At 50.0% G+C, this 13,345-nt stretch overlaps 1 protein-coding gene across 2 annotated transcripts in view; it reads left to right on the forward strand.

Moving 5' to 3' along the window:
- The first annotated feature begins 201 nt into the window (after positions 1 to 201).
- nkd1 (NKD inhibitor of WNT signaling pathway 1) overlaps positions 202 to 13,345 on the forward strand; it is a 33,249-nt gene continuing 20,105 nt past the window's right edge. The window contains exons 1-3 of one of the 2 annotated variants that reach the window (XM_056607441.1): positions 202 to 349; positions 489 to 521; positions 742 to 881. In XM_056607441.1, coding sequence (XP_056463416.1) covers positions 325 to 349; positions 489 to 521; positions 742 to 881 — 198 coding nt within the window. In that variant the 5' untranslated portion in view covers positions 202 to 324. The other variant, XM_056607440.1, reaches the window with a different exon arrangement.

Raw genomic sequence — 13,345 nt, forward strand, 5'->3', positions numbered from 1 at the left:
TCATGTGCTGCGTCGGCCCAATAAAGCAGAGAACTGCCAGCACCTCGTGTAATCTTGGGCGAAGTGTCAATCATGTTGTTTGAGCGGTTGAAGTGCGGGTTTTGGTAACCGCCTCCTGTCCGCTTGGAAGAGAGAACAGGGGGAAGGGAGGGGGGATGCAGGGGGGAGGGGGCCTCGATCAAAGACTCTCTGGCTCTCTCGCCGTAGGATGTACCGCTGAGCGCAGACTTGCTCTCTGGACGGACGGCGTCTGTGTTTGGAAATATCGCCGCTTTTGGATTATATTCTTCCGTTGCTCTTTGAATCACAACCAGATGAATAGAAATGGGTAAACTGCATTCGAAACATGGTAAGTTTAACAAAATAAATCTTTGGAGAAATGCCATCTGTAGTGGGTCGGAGCACGCCGGAGCGCGGCGGTACTTTGGAGTTAACCTTTTTTACTGTCTTCTCCCTTTCCCCCTTACTTTGGGGTTTTCTTCGAAAAGCTGCCGTTTGTAAACCGAGGGAGAGTCCGGAAGGTAAGCGATACGACATATATCAGTTACTGTATCAGTTATTATTTGAGAATTCGGGCAATCGAAACGGCACTTTAGTTCAGAGCTCCAGTGGTTGAAACAGAGCAGCCACCTATGTTACTAACTCACAACGAAGCTGTGCGTAAAGAAAATATCGGTGTTATACTTATACAGACGCGTAAAACAACGTGGATATTAACACGAGTCACTCTTTTGTTTCCAGGCGACAGTTTCGTAGTGAATGCGTGCTTGGCGAGGAAAGGCATCGACGACTGGCTGGTGAAGCAGCAGTACTACTGCACCGGGTCGTCGCGCCTGGAGCACGACTGTCACCACAAGAAGACCTGCGGCTCCACTCCTCGGGTAAGGGCAGGAGTTTTATGAGGACTTACTCACTGATGTGAGGTCAGTGAAACGTTATAGTGGACCCGGGTTTTGGAGAGAGCCATCTGCTGGGCCATCGTGTGATGTACTGGATCGTGTCCGTTTGTCAACTTTCTGCTAGTTGAGTTGATCGAGATGTTTGGATGTTTGATCCATCATGGATATAGGTGTTATCGTAAAGTAGCGGATTTAGGCTTCGCCCGAAGGACTCACGGACGACGCTTTGAAGATGAATAAGCCTTTGAAGATACAATGTAACGCTTTAAGCTTGTTTTAGTTTTTATTGGTAGGCCTACGATTTAATCACAGAATATGTTTATTTGACAATCGGTGATGTCGTCATGTCTTCTCTTTAGGTGAATGACTGACTAAAAATAATCAGTCATTCTCTCTCTCTCTAAAAATAATCAATTAACCTGACTAACATGCCTTCAAAACTCACTACTCATCCATAAACTTGAAAACGCTCCAACCGAATGAAAAGTACTATTTTACACTGCACATTATGTCGGATAAAAAGTATTATTTGATAAAAAATCTGTGGTGCATTGTGAATAGCTCCGAGTTGAAGGTCATGTCTATTTTGTATTAGGGCATTCTGATGTTGTTGTCTGCTTCGAAAATCCTCTGGAATCACTTCAGAGTGTCCCTAAGCCGCTTTGGCTACAACGCTTTCCTCAAACGCACCACGTTTGAAGAACCAAGGCAAATTAATAAATAAATCATCTGATAGCTAATCCCTTTTCCACAACTCCAGTGTCCTAATTGCATTCTGACCAAAATTAACGAAATCCTCTTCTATTTTGAAAAAAGAAAAAAATCATTTGGATCAACCCCTGATCCACAGATCCACTGTTAATCAGTGGAAGGGCCAATGGCAACGCAGCGCAGAGGTAGAGAGCAACGATACAAGTGTGTCCGCAAACTGGACGAGAAGTAAAGTAGTTCAGCACGACTAATTAAGAAACAGCATCGGGGAATATAAGGTGCTCACTGGAACCTTACTGGTAGTGACACTGACGTATTTTATGCGCAGCCAAATCTCCCCTGATCAGGGTCCAAGTCGAGGTCCAAAGTATTTGGCCGCTGCTGCTGCAGTGTGGTCCTAATAGTTGTGCCCCGGGGAGGGGGAGTGCTAGAATCTGCTCTGGCCGTCAGTGTGGGACATGACCGACAGTGGCTACTTTCTAGCCGCTCCGGTTGGAGGTGACGTGCGAGCAAGCGAGAGTCGCTCAGCGTGTGCGTGCATCAGCGCAAAGCCAGCAACGACCCCCCAGCGACGCTGTCCAAGTCGCTAAAACCTGACATGTGTCCGGTCCACTCATAAACATCGTGTAACCGGAGCCCCCCGCGCACGGAAAGGCGCGGTGTCAGTGTGCGCCGTGGAAAGCGCCATGGGAAACATTTGGGAAAAATGTATTTCAAGTTCCATATTGTTGCTGGAAGTGCGGATTATCGTCGGTCTCAGTCTCTCGGCTGTTGTTTTTGTCACTCGACGCCAAGGTGGTCGTGGGGAATAGCAACCGCGTCCCGGTTCAGATTCACGAGTGTGGAAGTTTGAAAACACATCTGTAGGAATTCTTTTTTCTCTCGCTTGTTGAAAAACAGTGTTATTTATCCAGATGTTTACCCCCCCCCCCCCTCTCCAATAGCAGCCTTGTTTTTGTTTCCAAGAGGGTGTGAAGAGAATCTTGGCTCTGGTTTAAAAACAATCCCGACTGAAGGGCTTGATGGTTTTCCCTATTCACAATTAAGATTTATGTGCAGTTCTATGGCATAAATAATTCAAATTGGTGTGTCTAATGGATTCCATAGCCAAGGGGGAGTCGACATAAAAGAAGAGGAAAGATATTTTTTCCAATATCAATATTTATTTGGATGTTTTTCTTCTGTTGCGTCCTGTCGGCTAGATTCTAGTTCAGTAAATAGCACGAAGAAGTATGGCAGTTTTTTTTTGCATTAGCTCATTGGCTCACATACTCCCCAACACATGTAAGCTACTCCACAATATTACTTTGCCATGTGCAACTGAATAAATCAGTCCCTCCCAAATAAGATGACTTAAATACCGGCAACTAGCTGTAAAATGCTTGTTTCAGATTTCAGTCCATCCCTAGTTTTCTTTTGCCTTCATAATTTACCACCACACGAGTACCGCACTAAGCTCCGCCCAAACAACGACACAGGAAAGCAAAAGCCAGGGAGGTCAGAGTTGTTAGCCCTAGAAGCGTTCTGCCTTCAGTTACGTATGTATGTGGTTCTTACCCCATATAAGCAACATATAGATCTATTTGTAGAAGATTCAGGGTTAGATAGTTATGTATACATGTTGTTCTTACCAACTTTGAACAACATATAGATCAATTTGTAGGAGATACAGGGTTAGGTTGTGTCGTTCCTCTCCAAGATTTGGATTCAGCAGAATCTGTGTAGAGAGAAATCTACACATCAACGCATAAATCACGTAAATCTATTCCTCATCATGATATGTATACTGCTATATTGGGGAATTACTCTTAAATTATTATTTATTATTACTTGTTATTATAATGTGGTGTGTTTCGTTAACCGAAGCATGCTCGGGGCTTGTTGGATGCTCTCAATCTGCAACTCCTCCTGAGTGCCAGCAGGTGATGAGAATAGGCCAAATCCTCAAAGGTTAAAACTAAGGCCCCTTTTGACACCGAAGCATTAGCCTGGGAAAGAAAATATGTTTTCATTGTTTGCAAACGGTCAACGTGTGTTCTCTGAACTATGTCATTCACAGGGAGGGAAGGTGGGACACTTTGCTAAGAAGCGGCAAAGATTTAGGGTGCTTTTTTAATTATGTTTTTTAAATAACAGACCTTGTGGTTTTGGGTCTGGAGGCGTGGCATCGCTTCTCTTTAACAAAAGATGTGCTGGACTAGCTATCTGGTACATCAACCCACAATTGTAGGCCCACATCAGAGCCATAGATGTAAGAACCAAGACAGAACGTTTTACCTTTAGTGTGACCAAAGTGAAGTTCGGTCAATTCAATACTCCTGGTTTGACACAGGTTGTTAGCTAAAAAAAGGGTCAGTCGAAGAAGGAGAGATAGAGATAGTTAATCTTTTACGAATTTAAGTCTGAAGGGTGCTAAGTTAGCTTTGTTTATCTCCTGTAATCGTGACAGTGTACTAGTGATATGAGCAGTATGGCGACAGGCCTGGGAGGTTACGGACACTGACGGCTGGGGGCAGGTGGGGTGCCGCAGGCCATGTGAGCAGATACACTTTCCCTCCGGTCCACACCGCGTTGTCTACACCTCTGCTGGAAATACATCTCACATGTTGCCGTGAGAGACGCGGACGGCATCAAACGCTTCAACCATCTGTGATCTTGCAGTTTGAATTTCTGGTCGGCCGTTTTGGCAGCGATCTCCTGACACTTTGTTCTTCTCGCTGCGTCTCTCGGACGCTCCTGTCTGACGGGGGCTGGTGTATATTCCGTACCCGAGATATATCGCTTGCTCCATCATGTGATAGCCTTGGTTTGTCTGTACCGCGCCAAAAGTCACGCGATCTATTAGGTGATTTGGCTTTTCTTTCGTCTTTCTCCCTAGCAAAGTTCTCCTTCCTTTCTACTATTAAAAGCGTGCGTACCCCCCCATCCCCCCTTTCCTGCCTCTTTCCTCTCTCCTTTGGTCCTCCTCGCTCCCTTCCTGGACTCCATCTGGTTCTTGGGTTGACTTTGCGGTCGTCTGCGGCCGAAGAAACGAGGGGAACACTTCGAGTGGTTCCTGCCGTGCAGAGAGGTGTGAGCTGTGACCCCCCAGGGCTACCCCTCCTCCTCCTCCACCCTGCTGACGTAGCCACCCCCCCCCCCCACTTCCTCCTCCGCTTCCAGTTGAAAAGCCAAACCCCCAACCTTAAAAAAGGGCTGCCTTGCATCGCAGGGCTTTCTTATTTCCTGGCTGTTTCTCCTCTCAAAGAGCTTCCATCTAAACAGATACAGTCTCCTAGACAACAAGGCCAGCGTTCATCTGACGGCGAGGCACGTCCCCGTCCCCCAACCCCCTTGTTTCACAGTAGGGGACCGCCGCTCTGATATTTCCCTGTGACTAGAAAGTTTCTCTTGCTTTTATGGAAGTAGGCCTAAAGCTTTTAAACACATTGTTCCTCAAACGCTGAGGCTGATAAAAGACACGGCAGGCCTCGCGCTTCATTCATTTCTCGCCTTCGCTGTCGTGCCTCTCTCGCTCCTTTAAGCTAAGAGCCCCTGTCTCGGAGCTGAAATCTCTCTCTCTCTCTCTCTCTCTCTCTCTCTCTCTCTCTCTCTCTCTCTCTCTCTCTCTCTCTCTCTCTCTCTCTCTCTCTCTCTCTCTCTCTCTCTCTCTCTCTCTCTCTCTCTCTCTCTCTCTCTCTCTCTCTCTCTCTCTCTCTCTCTCTCTCTCTCTCTCTCTCTCTCTCCGCCGTCTCCTCTCTCTGCGGTGCACTCTCTCTCCCCCGCCTGGCCCCCTTATGCGTGCTTCATGTTGCCCCCCCCCAACCCTTCTCCCACCGGGCCCTCCCCCATGTGGGACCTCTGGGGGCCGCATGCCTGCTGCTGCTTTTTTGAAGAGGCTTGGGGGGGGTGGAGGAGGTGGGGGGGTGGAGGAGGTGGGGGTGGGGAGAGTTTGGGGCCACACTCCAAAGAAAAGAAAAGCCTTGGCCTTTTGTGCACTGGGGGTGGGTCGGGCCTTTGGGGCTGGGTAGGGGATTCTGGGGGTGGTTAGGGGATTGTGGGGGTGGGTAGCGGCTTGTGGGGGTGGTTAGGGGCTCATAGGGGTGGGCAGGACTTCAAGGGGCGGGTGAGACTTGTGGGGATGGGTGAGGCTTGTGGAGGTAGGTAGGGCTTCTGGGGGTGAGTCGGGGCTTGTTGGGTGGGTAGAGGCTTGGAGGGTGGGTGAGGCTTACGGTGTCGAGTTGAGGCTCGTAGGGGGGGTAGGGGCTTATGGGAGTCGGTCAGGGCTTGTGGGGGTGAGTTGGGGCTTGTGGGGGTGTGTAGGGCCGTGGGGGTGAGTTGGGGCTGGTGGGGGTGGGTAGGGGGGGGGGGGGCAGCACCTGGCTCCAGAAAGGTTCTCGCGTGTTCCCGTCTCTCCGCTTTCCCATGAGGAGACGGGAAGGATGCCGTCTCCGGCGCGTCTCCGGAGGTCATGCCCGGGACCGTCGCCGCGAGGACGGGGAGGTTCAAGGGCACGTGGGCGGCGGCCGCGTCACGCCACGGATCGAGTGTGACGCCAGCGTGCTCCGAGCTGCGGTGCTTCTACAGCGAAGGGAACACAATGCGGGCCAGGAATCAACACGTCAGGGGTTTGCAGGGAACGGTGCCTTCTGGCAGCCCCGTCTGTGAATGTGCCGTGAGGGTGTCTCTCTCTCTCTCTCTCTCTCTCTCTCTCTCTCTCTCTCTCTCTCTCTCTCTCTCTCTCTCTCTCTCTCTCTCTCTCTCTCTCTCTCTCTCTCTCTCTCTCTCTCTCTCTCTCTCTCTCTCTCTCTCTCTCTCTCTCTCTCTCTCTCTCTCTCTCTCTCTCTCTCTCTCTCTCTCTCTCTCTCTCTCTCTCTCTCTCTCTCTCTCTCTCTCTGTGTGGACGTTGTACCGGGGGGCTTTTAGTGGTGGGGTTGGGTGGTGCTTCAGCAGAGTCTCTGTGTCCTTTCACTTTGGTGGTACCCCGCACAAAATAAAGGAATCAAACATGGCATGTTCCTTCCTACCAGGGCTGTCTGATGAAGCTCATTGGCTGAGACTGGGGGCGTGGCAGAGTGTCTCTTGAACAAAAAGTGTGATGGGCTGACACTAGGGCTGTCAAAATTGCTCAAAAATGACATTCGAATGTTCGTTTTGAAAAAAATCACGAATTCGAACTATTCGAATATCGCGTTTTTGGATACATTTCGAACGAATATTCGAACTTCGAATATGTTTGCCGTCTCGTTGAGAGTGCTGGTGGGCGGCGGCCCACCAGCATATGACACAAGCGTGGAAGGGAAAATAGTCTCGTTTACTTGGTACATATCAGAAGTCACCCAGTCACAGCGTGAGAGCTGGAATACCTATATCCAAGTACGGAAACCCCGAGGGGATAAAATACATTCGCTCTTCGCAATACTAGTCTGTTACACTTGTACCGCGGGAGTGTTTTTTCACATTCGAATATTATGAGGGACATCGCGAACAGACAGAGGCTCATTCACAAAGCAGATAGAGGCGCTTGTACCGCGGGAGTGTTTTTTCACATTCAAATATTAATTTTCACGTTCAAATTCGTGTTTTGGGATACATTTCGAACGAATATTCGTTGACAGCCCTAGCTGACACACAGTCCACATCCACCCTCACTCTGAAGCAAAAGTCTGAGCGGTAGACCCTGGTCTGAGACAGAACATGCACTCTGTTTTGTCGGCCATGTTGACTTTGTTATTTTTTTCCTGCTATCCGATCTTCTCCTCACCTTTATTTCTATGATTGGTCGAGCACTTCTAGGTCGAGGGAAGTTAGTCAATATGAATATTTGTTTCTTGGTAAATTATAATTTATTCCTTCTTAATGTAAGTAGGTAATTTGTCCGGGTTATTTATCACTTGTTGTGTGATGTGGTGTGGATTTTTTTATCCGGCAGGCGTTTCGCAAATGCAGTTGTCACTTTTTTAGACGTCTCAATTTGGAAACAAACTCTCACTTTGTTTTATATGCATGCTTGGTTAAATATAGTCAGCGGGCACGCGAGGTATGGGCATGTGGCCATGGGGTTTGGAGTGGAGCCGGCCTTACAGCACGCACACACAAACGTATACGAGAGTGTCTGTAGGAGCGTGTGTGTGTGTAAAAGCGTGTGTGTGAGTTAGTGTAAGTGTGCGTAAGTGTAAGTGTGCTTGAGTGAGTAAGTCTACGTGTGTGTGTTAGCATGTGAGTAAGTGTGTACGTGAGCGTTTGTGTGTGTGTTTATGAGCGTGTGTGTGTGTGTGTGTGTTTATGAGCGTGTGTGTGAGCGTGTGTGTGTGTGTGTGTGTGTGAGCGTGTGTGTGTGTGTGTGGTGAGCGTGTGTGTGTGTGTGTGAGCGTGTGTGTGTGTGTGTGGTGAGCGTGTGTGTGTGTGTGTGAGCGTGTGTGTGTGTGTGAGTAAGTGTGTGTGAGTGAGTGCTGTGCGTCTAGCGTCGGTAGTCCGGATGCACTCCGGAGATCAAAGGCGTCTGCGGGAATGTGTTTGGAATCCCGAGGGACTAGCGGCGGAGGATTGCGCTTTGTTTCCCCCGGTTATCTGCTCACTGTCCACCGATGGTTTCAAAGCGCCCGCTCTCCTCTCCTCTCCTCTCTCCGGCTCTTCGCCGGGTTTCTCAGGCTGCCTCTGAGTGAGTGCCGGGGTTTGACGTCGGGGAAATGTTGTGGTAGCGTGCGAAATGCAAAATTCGGAATCTCTATTGAAGGTTGACGTTGGTTCAGGGATGAGCCCGATGTTTTTACGTGTGTCGTTTCTTTATAAAATCGCGATGCAGACCTTAATCCCAAAGGAGACGGCAGTGATTTCCTCCAAATGTCTGGTCTGTTTATCAAATGGAAGATAGCCTGTAGGCTTAACAGGGGAGGGAAACAGTGAGAGGGTCCAGTTCTAGCGTTGGACTGATTCCACTTCTGCTACTGATCAAGCTCTGGAATTCACGTCCACAGACGTTTTTTGGAGTCACCCGAAATCGTGGGTGTCATGGTTGCAAAGCAATTCTACTATCATGCGTGATCGTAATTGGGGTCATTCTCCGATCCCAATACCCCATTTCATCAATGTATGAGGTCCCTAGAATCGTACCAGTGCAGCCCAGAGCAGCGCCTGTGTCTGGGGGTAGGAGGGTCAGTCCTCCAGGGGCGATTCTGGAGCCAGCTCAGGCTCCCATGGCGGCCCTGAGCCCGCTTTAATCAGCCACTTGAAAGGCTATGCTGAAGTGGGTGTTTAAGTGTTTAGAACCCTGAATCATTCTCTCTTGTTTGTTTATCGGCTCCCCCTGCGGGCTGTGCTTTGGCCCGTGCAGTAAGCGCTGAATAATTCGACCGAGCATGCAAAGTGGCTCTTGTAAATTGCATCAGATCAGCATCTGCATAAAGCTGTTACAGCAGAATCTCAAGAGAACACATGCATGCAAAGACCACACACGCACGCACACACACGCACACGCACGCAGACAGACACATGCACACACACAACCATGGACAGAGAGATAGACACATAATCACACAAACCGAAACGCACACACACACACAGCCACGGACAAAGAGTTAGACACATAATCACACAGACCGATACACACACACACACACACACACACACACACACACACACACACACACACACACACACACACACACACACACACACACACACACACACACACACACACACACACACACACACACACACACACACACACACACACACACAAGCAAGGCACTTGCATATCCTCACACACATAAGGGACACACACATGCTCTCAAATACCTCACGCACAAGCATACACACGCATGCGTCCACACACACACACACGGATGTGTTGATCAGAACCAGGCCTGACGGGCACAGAGACCCAGCACGACTCTCCCTCCCCTCCCCCTCCCCTCCCCCTCTCCTCTCCCTCTCCTCTGTATTTATTGACTCGGTTCAAAGGACCCCGGGACTTTGGGGGACACCCTGAGACCGGCGGCCGTCTCCTCTGCCGCCCCCACGGGCCCCGCGTTGTGTTTATCCACCCGGGGAGAGAGGTGGCCCCCCGCCGGGCCCGGGGGGCCCCCAGCGCCACCTGAGGAAGGCGGAGCGGAGGATGTGGTCTTTAGGTAAACAGAGGGGGAGCGTATTGTTCCAGGTCCAGACAGAGAGACCCAGGGCTCTTCCCCTGGCGCCCGCGGGGCCAGGCAGGTCTGGATTGTCTGCTAGGGGATGTTTTCGGTGGAGGGAAAGCCAAACAGAGGGGCGGCTGTGCTGAAAGGAAAAGGCCCCCGCCCCCTCGGTGTGTTTATGCTCCACAGGGGCCCGGGGCCAGAGAGGAGCTCACCCAGGAGGGGCCTGAATGGAGTCCAGGAGCCCAGGAGCCCAGCAGGGCGGTGTGGTCTGCCTGTCAACCTCACACACATGCACACCTCACACACACACACACACACACACGCACGCACGCACGCACGCACGCACGCACGCACGCACGCACGCACGCACGCACGCACGCACGCACGCACGCACGCACAGACACACAGGCGCACGCACAGACACACCCGGACGCATGCTCACGTTTGTTCATACTTTGTTTGTAGTTTTTACTACCTTGAAGAAAAACAAATCTCTACACAGCGGTCAAATTCCTATCTTGTTATAAGAATTTAATTAGGCAGAATGACCATGGGTTGTACTGAACATTTCACAATAAAACGCACACACGTACATACGCACGTACACACAGTCAGACACGCACACACACGCATTCGGACACACAAGGAAGCACTCGCCATCCATGGCAGGGGAAACATTACCAACGAAAAACAACCAATTAGCACACAACTGCCTTCAACAGTTCGTCCTGTCGTAGTGGCTGCATGTCATGTATAAACATGTCACACATTGGCAGGCCCTGCTTCTGGTCCCGGGTCGGTCGGGTCGGTATTCTGCCTTCATCGTGTTGTGTGTGGTGTAAATGCGTGTGCAAGTGGAGGCGCACGCAGGCCATGTGCGCACCACATTGCCAGCGTACGTTCGCACAAGTGTGAGTAACTCCCCCTACTGTGAGTTCTTAACGATGCGCCGAGACACAAGCCTCTAATTCCAGCCGGCTATGAATAGACGCATACCACTGGCACCGGGGCGCTTGTGTACAGTAGTTGAAGTGTCTATTTCTACCGACTTGTTTACTCGCTTAGTTGAAAAGTTGTCTGTAATTACAGAGTCTTTAAGTCAGAAGTTAAAAAGGTCAGATGTATGGTATGTTTAGAGGTGGTGGCTTGTGGCTGGAAATGGTCTTCTCCCCGGCCATTCTGTGAGTGTGTGTGTGAAAAGGACTGTGTGTGTGTGTGTGTGTGTGTGTGTGTGTGTGTGTGTGTGTGTGTGTGTGTGTGTGTGTGTGTGTGTGTGTGTGTGTGTGTGTGTGTGTGTGTGTGTGTGTGTGAAAAGAAGAGATGTGTATGTGCGAATGTGTGTGGAGGGGTTCTTGCGCATGTGTTTCTGAGTTTATGTGGGGGATATATTTGTGCATGAACTGTATTTGGGAGGGTGTGGGTATGTGTGGAAGGGTACTTGTGCAGGAGTTTGTGTTTCAGAGTTTACGGGCGTATATGTGTGTATGGGCTGTATTTGTCTGTGTCTGTGTGTGTGTAAATTGTGTGTGTGTGTGTAGAAGGGTGCTAGTGTGTGAGCGTGTGTGTTCTGAGTTTATGTGGAGGTTATTTGGGTGTATGAGCTGTATTTGGGTTTGTAAATATGTGTGTGTGTGTGTGTGTGTGTTAATGTGTGAGTGGGCTTTTAAATTTTGTGTTTGTGTGTGTGTGTGTGTGGGGGGGGGGGGGTGAGCACAGCCAACTTGGTGTCCAGGCAGACTTTCCAGCTGTAGAGAAGCTGTTGCTACGCAGTACGCACACGTCTGAGCTTTTCCACACGCGCGCGCACACACACACACACACACACACACACACACACACACACACACACACACACACACACACACACACACACACACACACACACACACACACACACACACACACACACACACACACACACACAGGGAGTGGAGCTGTCAGCCAGAGTGACGGGTCTGGGCAAGTGGTTCTGAATGAAGACAAAAGCGGCGGTCGGCTGGTGTCGACGGGTCGCCCTCACTGCCTGCACACTGTACCGTCACACTTGTCAATGGAATCTTCATCGCTACAGTTTGATCTTGTGACTGTTTTATTTAGAGATCATGTCGATTTTCAGGTCGATTTCAATGGCACAGCCCTTCATCCCAGTAAAACGCTCCTAATGCTAGTGATGGTTTGATTCTCCTAGTAGTGGTTAAATGCTGTTAATGTTGGTTAAATTATCCTAGTGATGGTTAAACGCTTTGGGAGCAAGATGTGTCTGGGTCATTTTAAAGACAGAGGCACCTATTTACCAAATGTTTCAGTAATGCTCTCTGGCTGTGATGAAAGGTGGAAACACTGTTTATACTAAGCGTCAACACGTGGGCTCACTATCTGGTGCGGGGTAGTCAGGCGACCAGCCTGGTTCCTGTCAGGCTCTGCTGCACTGGGGAGACAGGCTGCCCAAGCCGTGAAACCATCCAGTCACACTGTTCTTTAATGATACCACTGCCTTATTAACGAGCCAGTAGCCGCACACACACACACACAGACATGCTACCAAACGCACGCGCGCGCACACACACACACACACACACACACACACACACACACACACACACACACACACACACACACACACACACACACACACACACACACACACACACACACACACACACACACACACACGCGCAAGGGCCAGTTCTGTCATCATGAACTACCATCTTCTTCCTTGGTTAGAAAACCTTAACTGGCTCACCTCACACGCCCTTGGTGCTGTTCTGCATCACCAACTCTTTCATTCCTGTTCTATCTCGTAAAAGAAGAGTTATATTCATGTTCGTTTGTAGATCTTGGCAGGCTGTATTTTGTATTCTCTACCAGGCAGCGGCAGCAGGAATTCAAAGCCACAGTTGTTGTGTGCGTTTCGTTGACTCCGTGTTGAAACTGGTGTACAAGGTTACCTAAAGTTAAGCTACACAAGAACCAGTCACTCAGATGTTCTCCCATCTCCTGACAAGCCGGTTTGGAGGCAAACGGAGATTGACACGAGCAAAACGCCTCTCTGGTCAATGAAAACAAACGTGCCAGAGCCGGTCTGGTTCTCAGGATGTCAGGCCTTGATGTACGGCCCTCCTCTCGTCTCCGGGCTGGGGGAAAGCTTTGATAAACACGCTGATAAATGCTAATTGCTCAGGTTACATATTTTTCAAAGCTAATAAACGGCAGGAGCCTTGAGAGACGGAGGGCGCCCGAGGCGAGCGGCCAGGGCCGTTAGGGCTTATCTTTGCAGGTGTAAAAGTTGAGTAAATGGGTCATTAAAGCGTCGGCCAACTTCCCACATGAAGCGCAGGAGAAAAAAGGGCAGCAAAGGGGAAGGGGGGGAAGGGGGGGTAGGGGGTTGGGGGGGGGGGCGGCGGCGGCGGCGTTGCAGCAGCGTGGAGCTGACGAGTGGAGACGAGAGAGCTGTAAATCTCTGCTAATGTTTCACTGAGCCTTTTCAGAGCCGGCCTTTGATGTTGGTGAGGTAATGTGACCAGTCGTGTTTGCTGTGTTAATCCGGAGAGCAGAAATGATTGGTGGCTGCACACAAACGGACTACAAAAGGACGGCAGCCAATCACACGGCGGCTCGCAG

The sequence above is a fragment of the Gadus chalcogrammus genome, chromosome 14, assembly GCF_026213295.1.
Source record: "Gadus chalcogrammus isolate NIFS_2021 chromosome 14, NIFS_Gcha_1.0, whole genome shotgun sequence".
Taxonomy (NCBI): domain Eukaryota; kingdom Metazoa; phylum Chordata; class Actinopteri; order Gadiformes; family Gadidae; genus Gadus; species Gadus chalcogrammus.